The sequence below is a fragment of the Natrix helvetica genome, assembly GCF_964273705.1.
Source record: "Natrix helvetica genome assembly, chromosome: 3".
Classification (NCBI taxonomy): Eukaryota; Metazoa; Chordata; class Lepidosauria; order Squamata; family Natricidae; genus Natrix; species Natrix helvetica.
Genome location: NC_138549.1, coordinates 84,020,717 through 84,034,368, shown reverse-complemented (window position 1 = coordinate 84,034,368; position 13,652 = coordinate 84,020,717). Strand labels below are relative to the sequence as shown.

Genomic DNA, 13,652 nt, shown 5'->3' with positions numbered 1-13,652 from the left:
GTGGGTTTCCATTTTTTTTACTACCGGTTCGCTTGTGCACACCGCCACTACTACCAGTTCGCCAGATCCGGGCAAAACCGGGAGCAACCCACCTCTGATTCTACTTCTAAAGGATGTTCCTAGTAGCTTTAAGTGTTACAGAAATACTGAATGCAATTCAGAAGTGACTTTCAATATACATGTATAATGTTGGTAAGAAAAAGTCCAGAATGCATTTACAGTAAAATGAAAGATTTCAACTATTGGTAGTTTTTACTTAAGCGCTACAAATTACAAGACAGCCAACATAAATGTAAAACGTAAACTACCATACAAACATATAAATTATATCACCGAATATTCCCATTTCTTGTTCCTTTGAAAAGTTTTTGAAAATGTAGTCAGGGGAAGTGGAAGAAAATCATCCACTCCATCTGGAGCCCACGTGAACAAAAGCAATTCCCACATACTATGTGCAATTGACTAGTAATTGAGAAGAACGTATTTCCCCCCACACACACAGCATAGCAAAACCTCTCCAGATCTGCATGAATTGGTGGTAAACCTGACCTCAAATCCCAGAAACACTGCTTCCAGGAGCCGCTTGTCTAAAGTGGATAGCAAAAGTGTCCTTATCATTAGAATGCATGTTCCATTAGAATACTGTTCCAAATATACAGTTGGTGTAACTAACCGCTAACACCCTCTTCTGTGTGCTTCAAGAGGAAGTGGTCCTTAACTACTCTTTGGAGGGCAAGGGATAGATGAGAGATTGAAGACTGCTACTTTAAGGATGATTTAAAAGCTGTGCTCCGATTGAAGCAACCACACTAGGAAAGTGCTGTTCCACCACTGTCAGGGACAAGGAAAGCAAAGTAAAGGCTTCTTATGCTTAAGAATAGCCCGGAATAACCTCTGGTGGTTGTCCTGGCTTAGCCTCAGGGCAAGCGGAAAGATGGTTAGAAAAGGGAGATTCCCTGCTCGCTTCTTTTCCTGCTCCCGCGATCTGGCCACGGAGTACCGCCCCGGGGGTTGGATCCGGAGAAGGGCAGACTGGCGCTCCCTGGATATTCCCCACTCCATCGGCTTGGGGTGGGGGTGGGTGGGAAAGAGGCTACCAATTCATCCCGTCCCTGCCGAGACACCCACCTCAAAGAAGGTGATTCTGCTCCCCATCTCGCCTGGGATCCCTCTACGCGCCCTCCAGCTGCCGGTGTAGAAGATGCCACCGCGGAGGGCGGCGGGGAGCGGGTCTTCCTCCTGCCCGACGATCCTCGCAGCTCCGCGGCTGCACTTTAATTGGGGGCCCCGGCAGCTCCTCCGGCCAATCAGGAGATTCCCTACGCCCAGGAGGTAGCCTTGCAGGGATGGAGGGAGGAGGAGGGAGGGGGCCCCCGCGCTCCGCCGCCTCGCCGTCATTCCCTCCCCGTTTCCTTGCGCGTTCTTGTTGTTGCTGCTGCTCCTGCGGCCGCCTGGAGCTCGGAGGCGCCGAGTTTTCAGGTTCGGCTCCTGAGGAAAAGAAGCGGGGGTCAGGATCGCCTCGGGACACGGGAACGTCGGCTGATCTGCGGGTCGCTGGAACCTTGCTTGCAGATACACGTGCGCGCAGATACACGAGTTTAACTGATTAACAGATGAGTTGGAAGGGACCTTGTAGGTCATTCAGTCCAACCCCCACCACCACCCCCGTCCAAACAGGAGACCCTAGGTCCTCAAACCTGGCAACTTTAAGACTTGTGGACTTCAACTCCCAGAATTCTCCAGCCGGAGAATTCTGGGAGTTGAAGTCCACAAGTCTTAAAGTTGCCAAGTTTGCGGACTCCTGCCCTACACTATTTCTGACAGTTGGCAGATGGTATTTTTAAAGTAGCTGTGTGAATCCCCCACGTCGTGGGACCATTGTGCTAAGGCGCCGTTGCATGATATTAGTTCGCAACTGCCTGCAGTTTGAGTGAAGCCATAAAAGGTTTTTCTTGGCCAAATTTGCTTTGCACCCAACAACACAACACACAATCAAAGAGAGTACAGCCAGTTAGGTTCTCCTTTACTCCAACTGAAAGGTGCTCCTCGACTTGTGACCACAATTGAGCGCCGACGTTCTGTTGCTAAGGGGCACATTTGTCAACTGTTTTTTATACCTTGCTTACCACAGTGGTGGAGTGAATCGCTGCAGTTAATGGCACGGTTGTTTAAGTGAATCTGCCCTTCTCCATTAACTTTGCTTGTCAGAAGGTCACAAAAAGGGATCCCATGGCCAGGACCTATTTATTATAGTTTAGGAGGGATAATTAACTATGGCAGGGGTGTCCAAACTTGGGAACTTTAAGACTTGTGGACTTCAACTCCCAGAATTCCCCAGCCTGGGGAATTCTGGGAGTTGAAGTCCACAAGTCTTAAAGTTCCCAAGTTTGGACACCCCTGAACTATGGTTTTCTCCAGGCATTTTAGGAAATTTAGTTTAACAGAGCTGCTGTCTTTTTAAAAAATTGACACCTAAACTCAACAATGTACATGCATTCATACTGTGAGTGGAGTGGAGTTGGTTGCAGTGAATAAACTGGTAAAAATAAATGCCAGTGAGATAAAAAATTAGCCAGTCACTATCTTTCAGACCAACCTACCTTCAGTGGGTTATTGTTGGGGGGAAACAGGAAGAAGGTACATTATGTATGTTCGCTGCCTTGAGTTATTTACAAAAATAATGAAGGCAGGCAGGCAGGAAAGAAAAGGGGAAAATTAATCAATTCTGCACTGGTAGTTTCCCAACTATTTACAGAGAGCAATCCCCACAACATCACCTCCTCATGTCATTGCCTCCTCTGCTGAGGCAATCTGAGATCAGCTTTAGGTAGGGAAATGGTGTTTTCCTTTTTATCCCAACACAGAACCGCTCAAGCAGATAGCCTAAGCTGGAAGGAGGAGGCTTTATGCTGGCATGGTTGGAGTCAGGAAACAGCTCATCTCCCAATTGCCCTGGCAGTGCTGCTTCTCTTCCTGTCCAGTTGCTGGACAAAGGGCCTTTCTGCAGTATTAGTTATGGCTGGGAGAAAGATTGGATTCCTGTCTTCCTTAACTGTATTATTGTTGTTGCATATTAAAGGGAATATTACCCTATTGGCCAACATAATAGTTACAGCCTTGGAATGAGAATTCAAATATTTGAGAGTACCCCACAACTTAACATCTGTTTCACACCCCTGAAAAGGCTGGCTTTTGAGCATTGTTTATTGCTGAATCCGGACTGACCACTAGATGGCAACCAAAAGAGAAATGAAATTCTTAATTCTTTTGCTGTGATTTATTTGTAGAGAAATCAACCTTAGAAATTTTTGGGGGGGAAAATCTTGATTGGACAAAAAGTCCTGAGCATAAAAATACCACACTGACATATTCTGTTGGCATTTTTCCACATGCTTAGTAACACAAGTAACATTAAGACTGGTGTTTAATCAGAGAAGTCATGAATTACATCGCCATGCAATAGAACTGAGTGAACAATAGAACCCCTGAATCCTGTTGCACATTAAAAGTGTGTTCGCTGAAATATTTTCCTACTCTGGAGTAAGAAGAAAATGCACTTTATTGGGATCTATAAAGTACTAGTTCTCATTTAACACCCAAAGATGGGACTGACAATTTAGTTAAGCAAAGCAGCTGCTAAATGAAACCACAAACGTGCTTCTGAATATATTTCAGCTTACCATGCTTCAGGGACCCGCAATTCGTAAATTTAAAGGATTGGCCATAAAGTTAATTTTTCATCCCTTGTAATTGGTAAGAGTCGCTGAATGAGGCAGTCACTAAACAAGGACCACCAGTATGCCTTCTTTATTCCGTTTGCCCATTCGAACAGCATCTCTCCAGAAGTCCATATGGTTTCTATCCTGATGATGTTCAGAAAATTGTTGGAAAAAAAATGGCCCAGGGATAGGGTGGATGTTGAGCCTTCATAAGACTTGTCATGTTGTGGATTGTTTCCTTGTGTATGAACTATGGTTTTATTTTATTGCTTCTTGATTTCAAAGTTGAAAGTCACTCAGAGTTGTATAGAATTGAGCAGCCTTTAAATTGCGTAAAATAAATAAAGAAATAAAGAAATACACTAGGATCTTTCCATCACAGTAAACACTAACTACTATACATGTACTGTTGTGTCGAAGTTTTTTGTTAGGCTCGGAAACAGTGGTTGTATTCTGCTGGTTCGGACCGGTTCGCATTTTTTTTAGCCAAAGTGCATGTGCAGAAAGCTGAGCGTATGCGCACACGGGCGCTCACATTTGCAAACCGGTAGGGAAGGTAAGTGAATACCACCCTGCTCAGAAAGAGTGCTTTGTGGCCTGTAAAGCACTTCCGAAGAATAGCAAAATGCCACACATGCCCTACGTCATGTGATTGCAATTTGGGTACTTGGCAACCAGCTTGAATTCATAACCAGTTGCAACACTTTAAAGCCAGCCCCGTATAAAGTATATTGTAGCGATCATGTTTAAAGTTGCTAACTGCATCACATTTCTGCTAAGCCGGCACAAAGCTTGCTCAAGGTTTTGTTTTGCAACATTTCTATGCAACATTCTTCGCTTTGCAACATTTCTATGCAACATTCTTCTGTAACATCTTTTTGTAACATGTGAACAAGCTTGCCCGGTAACACGTATACGTGACAAGTGAACAAAGCCTGCCCAGTAACAAGTGTTTTAACCAATCATGTAATAACACGCTGTAAGACAGAAACCTTTTGTATGATTTTAATAAATACCGTCTCAATCGGGCAGCCGGGGTCTTTGGATCTTGCTGAGCTGGTTGATGCGTTGCAACACATCATGGAGTCCGTACTTCCTTGGCAGTATCAGGCCCGCCTAGCCTAGGCGCACCCCAGCTGGGGTCCCATAGCCGAGCTCAGTCAGGCTCACCTCTGCAGGGGTTTCGATGCCTAGCTCCGGCTCACCTTTGCAAGGGTCCACACTCAAAGCAGACGAGGTCACCGTGTGGCAGCCAGCCACACATTCACTCACAACTGGTGACCCCGACGTGCCGAATTGCCTTTCGGACGTCTCACGCCGAGTCCCGTGTCTACGTGTTCGGCGCCTTGATTCTCATCTTACGCACCTGGCGGGCAAGCGCTTCGTAAGTATGAGCTCCTCACATTCAAAGTCTCATTCAGGTTAGGAATGAACTTTCACTTTTAATCGAGAAGGCCTATAATTTGCAAAAAATTAATGGCACTACTGTCTATCCTCTTTCTAAATCTGATAATTCACTTCCTTCTCCCACACACCCCCCTTCTGTTTCTTCTTCTGAAAAACACTCTTTGTATGTTCCTGTAAATGTTGATTCTCCCCCTCCCTATCCCCTACCTACGGCTCCTAATCCTCCTCCCCCCCTTTTCTCCTTCTTCTGCCTTTTGCCTCCCCTCTCCCTCCCAGGGTGGTCACATTCCTCCCTTCTCCATTCCAATTCCTTTTCCCTTGACTCCTCCGATCTCCCTGCCGCCTATCCTCTCACCTTTGTGCCGGGCGTCCCCAGCCCCCCTGTCCATACCAACATTGAACTGCGTGTTTTAAAAGAATCTACGAACATGTGCATTTCGTCCTGCCTGAAACACGGTTGGATAATCGTGAGTATAGGTGGAAAACTCTCTCAGTATCTGGTCTCGCACCTAAAGGCAATGAGAGAGTTAACTGCCTCCTGCCTTAAAATCTCTTCTAATGGGGGAAAAACACTTCCCCATTTGAAAAACAAAGAATTAATTGACCTTCTGTCTTAATCATGGCAAACTCACCAATAAACAATAACAATTGGCTGATTTAAAAATAATGGGAAAGTCCTGCCCGTGATATCAAAAAAGAATTTGATTTACCTTTTAAAATATATTCGGTAGATATGATTAAAGTGTGTCAGGACATAAGAATATCTTTTTATAAAACTAATTTGTTAGTAGCTGCTTTATTGCAAGGCAGCAAACCTCAAGAAAAGCGTTATTTTAAAAGGGAGTGTAAAAATCCAAGGAGGGGCATGTCTGTAACAACTCGCCCTCTTTTCATCAGGGATCAAAACCCTAGTATGGATTGTAAATTGCCTTGGAAAAAAGATACAACTCTCGCTTCCCCTTTCCTGACTTTTGCTTTTGCAATCCTCCCCCGCTGTGCATTTAATTTCCTTTGACTTACCATTCTTTGCATCTATAATGATAGTGTGTAAAATTAATGTGGCAAAAGAAATGTAACTATAGGTGTGAATGGGTGTGTATGTAGTCAGTATTGGATGCTTGAAATGTAAGGTTTATTGGCTGAAAAAGCAGAGCGTGTTGTGTTAAAAGAGCCTGTCGTTTTAACAAAACATTTTTTCATTTCCTCTCACCCCCCTCTTTGCCTCCGGTGAGAAGGCAGGAGGAGGGGGGGCTGTGTTCTTTTCACCATTTTTTTTTCTCTCCTCTCCCTGCCAGCATCAGAAAGGCGGGGTTAAGGGTGATATTTGGCATTTGTAGTTTTAATGCAACGTTGCCTTCTATTTCAGAGTATACTCAAACTATCTTAATTGTTTGTTTTATTTTTAAAGCTGTGTTTTTTCTCTTTTATGTTTTTATGTTTGCGCGCACTTTGTATGCTTAACAGATGTCATGTCTGTTTGTTTAATTGCACTGGTTGCTGTCCCTTTTAGAATTTTAACAGAGATGACCTAAAAAATACAAAATGCAGTCAGAAAGAATGAGTAACATTTTTGCTAGAATCCAGATCAGTTTCACACGGACATTTAGATCAGATATTGGAGCCAGAAAAAGGTTACTTTGTATATAGATGGGAAGAGAATGTTGTAAAAGGCATCTGACCTAAATTGGAAGTCAGGATGGACGTGGGAAAAAGATGTGCTTTGTTGAATGGACTGGAGATGTTGCAGAAACAAAAGAGAGGAAATAGGCAAGTCGTTAAGGACAGTTGAAGCTACAGCAACTGGTCATTGCAAGAAAGGATTTCAGTAAGTGAAAGAAAGTTAGAGATATGTTTTTTCAGAAAGTCAGAGATATGTTTTTTCAGAAAGTTAGAGATATGTTTTTTCAGAAAGTCACAGATATGAATATGTGAGGACTTGTGTATGTGAGGACTTGTGAACTCTGGCATATGGATGATTCAATACCTTTTCTTTGCCCCATGGAAATATTTCCATGGATATTTATTCAGGATTTATTATAGCACCCCGCAAAGGGGTGTGATCAACCGCTGCATTTGTACCTTTCAATCAATTGAATTTTTTCACTTTTTAATTTGACCACTTATCAGAGGCGTTTTCAACAAAAAACAAGTTTGCCTCTCCCTCTGGTATATTTTTACCAGACAAAACACCGATTCCTTTAATTACTTGGGGATATATATGGAAAATTTGCTTTTTACAAGGTACAGGTTTTCCCCTCCTTTTTCAATACCTTGAACATAAAATGCTTGCATCTTATGCTTCACCTGATGTACCTCACATTAACTTGCCACCCAAACCTTCACTTTTGCAACATGGGTGGATAGAGCACTCCCACACACTCCCCTTTCATTAGCTCTTCTTGCAACTCCTCAACTTTTGACAGGGATCATCATACAAGTATTGATGATCCCAAAACCTAAACTTTATATTTTAGAATGGTTACATCTAGCACACACACTTCGTAATTCACTCACACCCAGAGCAGCCCAAATGGCTTTGCTCATTGAAAAGGCACGAAGAAGAACCCGTGCCTTAATGGGAATGGATTTTGTTACGCTCTAACTCCCTTTCAAATTATCTCAATGGGAACCTCTTTTTCAAAATTCTATCCTTCTCCAAGATGCACTCACGGAATGGCCTGGTCAAATTTCATGTCATCTGCCAGCTGACCCAAGGCTACAAGTTATTAAGACCATTCCGATACAATTTTATACACCAATAACATCACAACCCATCAAAGATGCTTTAACCGTATTCACAGATAGGTCCAAAAATCATGGTGCATGTACTTGGAATACACAACAGATATGGCATAAGAAATTGACTAATACACAAACATCTGCACAACAGGCTGAATTGGCAGCTTTTATTCTAGCTTTGGAATTATTTTCTTCCAAACCTCTAAATATCATCACAGACAGTCTGTATGTTGCTCAATTAACTTTACACATTTTTGATGCCTATATCTCACCCTCTTTAACACCTTCCCTTTTGACATTATTTACACAATTGCAAACAGCACTACACGCAAGGACTAAACCTTTGTTTGTAGCACACATTCGTAGTCATCAGCATCTGCCTGGGTTCCTATCTGAAGGAAATCACATGGCAGACGAGGCCTGCAAAATGATGCCTCTAACTATTGTTTCACCTCAGCCTGCCCCATTGACAGCAGGTGAAAGTCACACCTTTTTTCATCAAAACAAAAAAGCCTTGATGAAGCAATTTGGCATATCAATGGCAGAAGCAACTGCCATTATTCAACAATGCCCCACGTGTAGTCTCCAAGCTAATAGTATCCCACAAGGAGTAAATCCAAGGGGTACTGAGGCTTGTGAAACTTGGCAAATGGATGTCACTCAGTATTCTCCCTTTGCCCCATGGAAATACCTTCACGTTTCTGTGGTCACTTTTTCGGGTTTTATTATGGTAACCCCGCAACGGGGTGAGAATACCAAGCAAACAATCAATCACTGCATTCGATCTTTCGCAACATTGGGGTGTCCAAAAATTTTAAAAACTGATAATGGTCCTGCTTATACCTCCTCTGCTTTTGCTGAATTTTGTTATAGGTGGTCCATTATTCACAAATTTGGAATTCCTTTTAATTCAAAAGGACAAGCAATTGTAGAACAAGCAAATAAAACCTTGAAAATAGCTCTTGATCGGCATATGGGGTCAAAAGGGTTACACCCCCCCCCAATCTCCCGATGTTGCAAAACATTCTAAATACTTGTCTTTATACTATCAACTTTCTTAACCTTACTGGCACACCTGCTTCCTCTGCAGCCTCTCGTCACTTTTCTAAACCTCCTCTCCCTGCCTCCCGACCTCTTGTTTACTACAGGCAATTGCCGGATCCACACTGGAAAGGTCCGGCACAATTGATTACTTGGGGAAAAGGCTACGCAGCGGTACAAATTGATGACAAGACTCTCTGGGTTCCTGCTCGTTGTGTTCGTCCCTATCACCGCATACCAGAAGAAGATCAAGATGACCCTGCCTTTTCTTCTCCCCCTAACATATCACTCATTTTTCTTTAAACTCTTTCTCTCATTGTTATCTTATGCCTCTGCTCGATTTGTTGCTCACCCTCAGGTGATTTTTGCACCTCTTGACACTCATGTGACTTTTGTGTTCAAAGACACTCTTCTCACTGCTTGCCCCTATGCCTTGCAGCATCAGGGCCAATTTCTTTTCCCTTCTTTAAAACCTTTGATATTAATTCAATACTTATATCATGACTCTTGTCAAGTTCGTCTTTCCTTACACGTAACTCCTCAAACTATTGGCTCCTACTCGTGCATCGGATTTTTGTCCAATAACACCTATTTTAACCAAACTGTTTATCTCTACTCAACACCCTCTGTGGTTTATCCTCCATTATCTTCAATTTTTCTTTCTTGGATGACTCTTGTCCGCACCTCTCCTTACCCCTCTTCAAGAACTTTGCTTCGCCATTTTTCATGCTGTTTTCCAGAGCCATGCGATGTGAATACTTGTACGTGGAAAGCCAAAGAAATTCCAGACTATGCACTAGGAGTAAGCGAGCCTCTCCCAGGAGCAAGGATTCGCTGAAACGCACCGGACTTTCCAAAATACAATTCCCTCATACGAACACACCAGGTACGCTACACCTTCATACAAGGAGTGCCATATACTCCCACCATGTCCTGTTGACAACGATCTCCTATCAAGAAAAAAGGTACTTTTGGCGATGGTTTTTTAACAACACATGGCTTCCTGAAGATTCAGAACATTATTTACAAACATTTCATTTCCGTACTACTCAATTGACTGTCAAAAACCCTAAGGCAGTAGATTTGGGACTATATCAGTGTGAAATTACCAAGATAGTTAAAGGACTTGCCACTTCTGCCAGACTGACTTTATTGTTGTTCCAGAAACAATCCACTCATTTCTCACGAATTCGGCGTGCTGCACCACTTACGTCTAACAATCAAAGTTGTAGCGATTGCATCACCACCACAATACACAATGGCAAGGTCTCTAAGACATTGATATATCATACCATCAAACCTGAACATTGTCAAATTACTAATCCATCAACTTGTAGAGTCAATAATACTGTATATCACATGTGTACCCTTAACAACAAGATTCAATGTTACAACCCAAAAGAAGCGAAAACTGTTACTACATATGTGATGTCCATTTACACCATTGAATGCGGTAGAAAAGAATTACTCAACAAAACTGAGTTTAAATCCCTCAACACGCAAGTCCACCTCAGTTTTGACGCTTGTTTAGCAATCAATCGCAACTGTTGGAAATCAACTTGTGGGACATTACAATGGGAAAGGAGTCTCATGCTTGAACGAAAATACATGTGCTACAATAACAAAGGGACTTGCTCTGACCGGGACACTTACAGCTTTTGTCCATATTGGTCCTGTGTCAGCATGTGGTCAGGGGATCCACCTGGTGGAAACCATAAATGCAAGTTGGAAACGGGCATAGCCAACAGCAAGTGTCCAAGAAATTCGTGCAACCCAATTACCATAACTTGCACACCTACCAAAACATGGGAAGTAGAATATGGCTTGGCCATAGAAGCAAGTGGTAGAGACCCACACATTGCGTTGCGCTGGACAGTAACCAAGCAAACTAAGCTATTGCGAACAACTAAAGGACTTTTTTGGTCATTTTATCAGGAAATTGAGAAATTGAATATCCCCGAAATACCACAACATGTTACTAACACTTTTGTCCAATTAGCAGAGGACATTGCTAACACATTGAATGTTACTAATTGTTTTGTATGTGGGGGAACCAACATGGGGGAAAAATGGCCCTGGGAAGCCCAAGAACTGAATTATTCTAAAATATTGGAGATGGACAAGCTAGGTAATTTGTCATACACAAAAGGGAAAGATGGGGACTGGACTCTTACAACAAATCTTGTGGGAAATGTTTGCTTCTCCAGACCTGTTGGTTCCAAATGTACAAAAGTAGGGAACTTAATTTGTACTGGGAAATGGGAAAATGGGATATGGTGGTCAGGTAGAAATAGCTCAGCTGGACAAGACGAAACTGCTTTGTTTAAAGTCACAAACATGAAAAAGTTCTTGACAAACCCAAACAATCAATCACTCACATGGTTAGCACCCGATGGGCTGTATTGGATATGTGGAAAAATGGCCTATGGACACCTCCCAGCTAATTGGTGCGGAACATGTGTCTTGGGCATTATTAGACCTGGGTTTTTTCTCCTCCCACTAAACACACGACAAGTCTTAGGGGTCCCCGTTTACGACGAAATAGGGAACCACCGCAGAAAGCGCGAGGACGTTGTTTCCTCAATAGGTAAAGTTGTCGTGGGAGGGAACCAAGGCACATGGGGAAATGATGAATGGCCAGCTGAACGTATTATACAAGTCTACGGCCCTGCCACATGGGCCGAAGATGGTATGTATGGATACCGCACACCCATCTACTTATTAAACCGACTTATTCGTTTACAGGCTGTAGTAGAAATAATAACAAATGAGACTGTCAAAGGCTTGACACAATTAGCCAAAGAAAGTGTAAAATCTAGAACATACATAATGCAAAATAGACTTGCATTAGACTACCTGCTTGCCAAAGAAGGAGGAGTATGTGGAAAATTCAATTTAACTAATTGTTGTATTGAAATTGATGAAAGTGGTAAAGTAATTAAAGAAATTACTGACAAAATGATGAAAATTGCCCATGTTCCTGTGCAAACATGGAATGGATTTGATTTTGGAGGTATGTTCGATGGTATTTTACCCAAATTCCCAGGTTTAAAAGCCGTTTTTATATTTGTTGCAATGATTGCTATGGGATGTATACTATTACCTTGCTTATTGCCTATTTTTGTATTCATGATTAAGCGTAGTTTGAATGCCATTGCTGAAGCAAAAACTACTGCACAAATTAATATGATGCTTGAGAATAATGCGTATATGTTGATATCAACAGATGAAAGTAAGCAACCCTTGCTACATTTCTCCCCGGATAATGATTCAGAAGATGACGCTGAAAGAATGGTAGGTGCGGACACAGGAAGCCTGGGGTCGGAGGGCAACACGCAACCTGAAATAGCACTCACCTCCATGGACGTAAAAGCTCCATGTTTTCAGCTTTAATAAAGTTAAAACAGAGGAGATGTAGCGATCATGTTTAAAGTTGCTAACTGCATCACATTTCTGCTAAGCCGGCACAAAGCTTGCTCAAGGTTTTGTTTTGCAACATTTCTATGCAACATTCTTCGCTTTGCAACATTTCTATGCAACATTCTTCTGTAACATCTTTTTGTAACATGTGAACAAGCTTGCCCGGTAACACATATACGTGACAAGTGAACAAAGCCTGCCCAGTAACAAGTGTTTTAACCAATCATGTAATAACACGCTGTAAGACAGAAACCTTTTGTATGATTTTAATAAATACCGTCTCAATCGGGCAGCCGGGGTCTTTGGATCTTGCTGAGCTGGTTGATGCGTTGCAACACATCATGGAGTCCGTACTTCCTTGGCAGTATCAGGCCCGCCTAGCCTAGGCGCACCCCAGCTGGGGTCCCATAGCCGAGCTCAGTCAGGCTCACCTCTGCAGGGGTTTCGATGCCTAGCTCCGGCTCACCTTTGCAAGGGTCCACACTCAAAGCAGACGAGGTCACCGTGTGGCAGCCAGCCACACATTCACTCACAGTATATTATAATAATCAATAGATTAGTGAAAAGTATTGCAAGAAGTGCTGCCCAAAACATATTAACACAAGTGAAGCAACTCTCCTTTTAGTTATGTTCCTTGGAAAGCTCCCATCTCTATTTACAGGAAATGTTGAGACCAGGATACAGCACCCAACACACAGTGCTTGTAGGAGCTGGGTGTTAAATCATATTACATGTGTCTATTTTTGGATAAACTTTTAAGTATTGCTCTTTTTTTAAAATCTGAGCTTGTGATAGCACATAGCCAGGGCCGGATTTAGTTGAAAAGAGGCCCTAGGCTATTCCACTTATGGGGCCCTTTCATCTCCCATTTTTAAGTTTGTAAATTACATGAGAGATAATAAAATACATCATTACTGTGAGATATATCAATATATTAAATGAAACATGTTGTAATTGGTACTAACTTTTATAAAAAATGTGGCGTGGATAATAAATAAAAATAAAAGGCCCCTCTTGATCTTGAGGCCCTAGGCTGAAGCCTAGTTAGCCTATAGGAAAATCCGGCCCTGCACATAGCTAACTTTAATTTCAGTTGATAGCAGCACTTAGCCTCAGAAATTTAGTAGTTTGCTAGTACTCTGCCAGTGCAATAGATGTGGGCAAAAGGTGCCGCATGTGAATCAGGGAAGACACATGGATCTGCAGCAGTGGTGGGATTCACTTACCTTTGTTACCGGTTTGCAAATGTGAGTGCACTCGCCACCTTCTGCACCTGCCTTGTGCGCATGCACAGAAGTTCGCACACTATATCAGGGTGGCTGGGCG

The 13,652-nt window shown here is 42.6% G+C and overlaps 1 protein-coding gene across 2 annotated transcripts in view; it reads right to left on the bottom strand.

Moving 5' to 3' along the window:
- LOC309388618 (very-long-chain enoyl-CoA reductase-like) overlaps positions 1 to 1,273 on the bottom strand; it is a 43,254-nt gene extending 41,981 nt beyond the window's left edge. For both annotated transcript variants that reach the window (XM_081946057.1, XM_081946058.1), the window contains exon 1: positions 1,129 to 1,273. In XM_081946057.1, coding sequence (XP_081802183.1) covers positions 1,129 to 1,155 — 27 coding nt within the window. In that variant the 5' untranslated portion in view covers positions 1,156 to 1,273. The remainder of the gene's footprint in view (positions 1 to 1,128) is intronic.
- Positions 1,274 to 13,652: the final 12,379 nt, after the last annotated feature.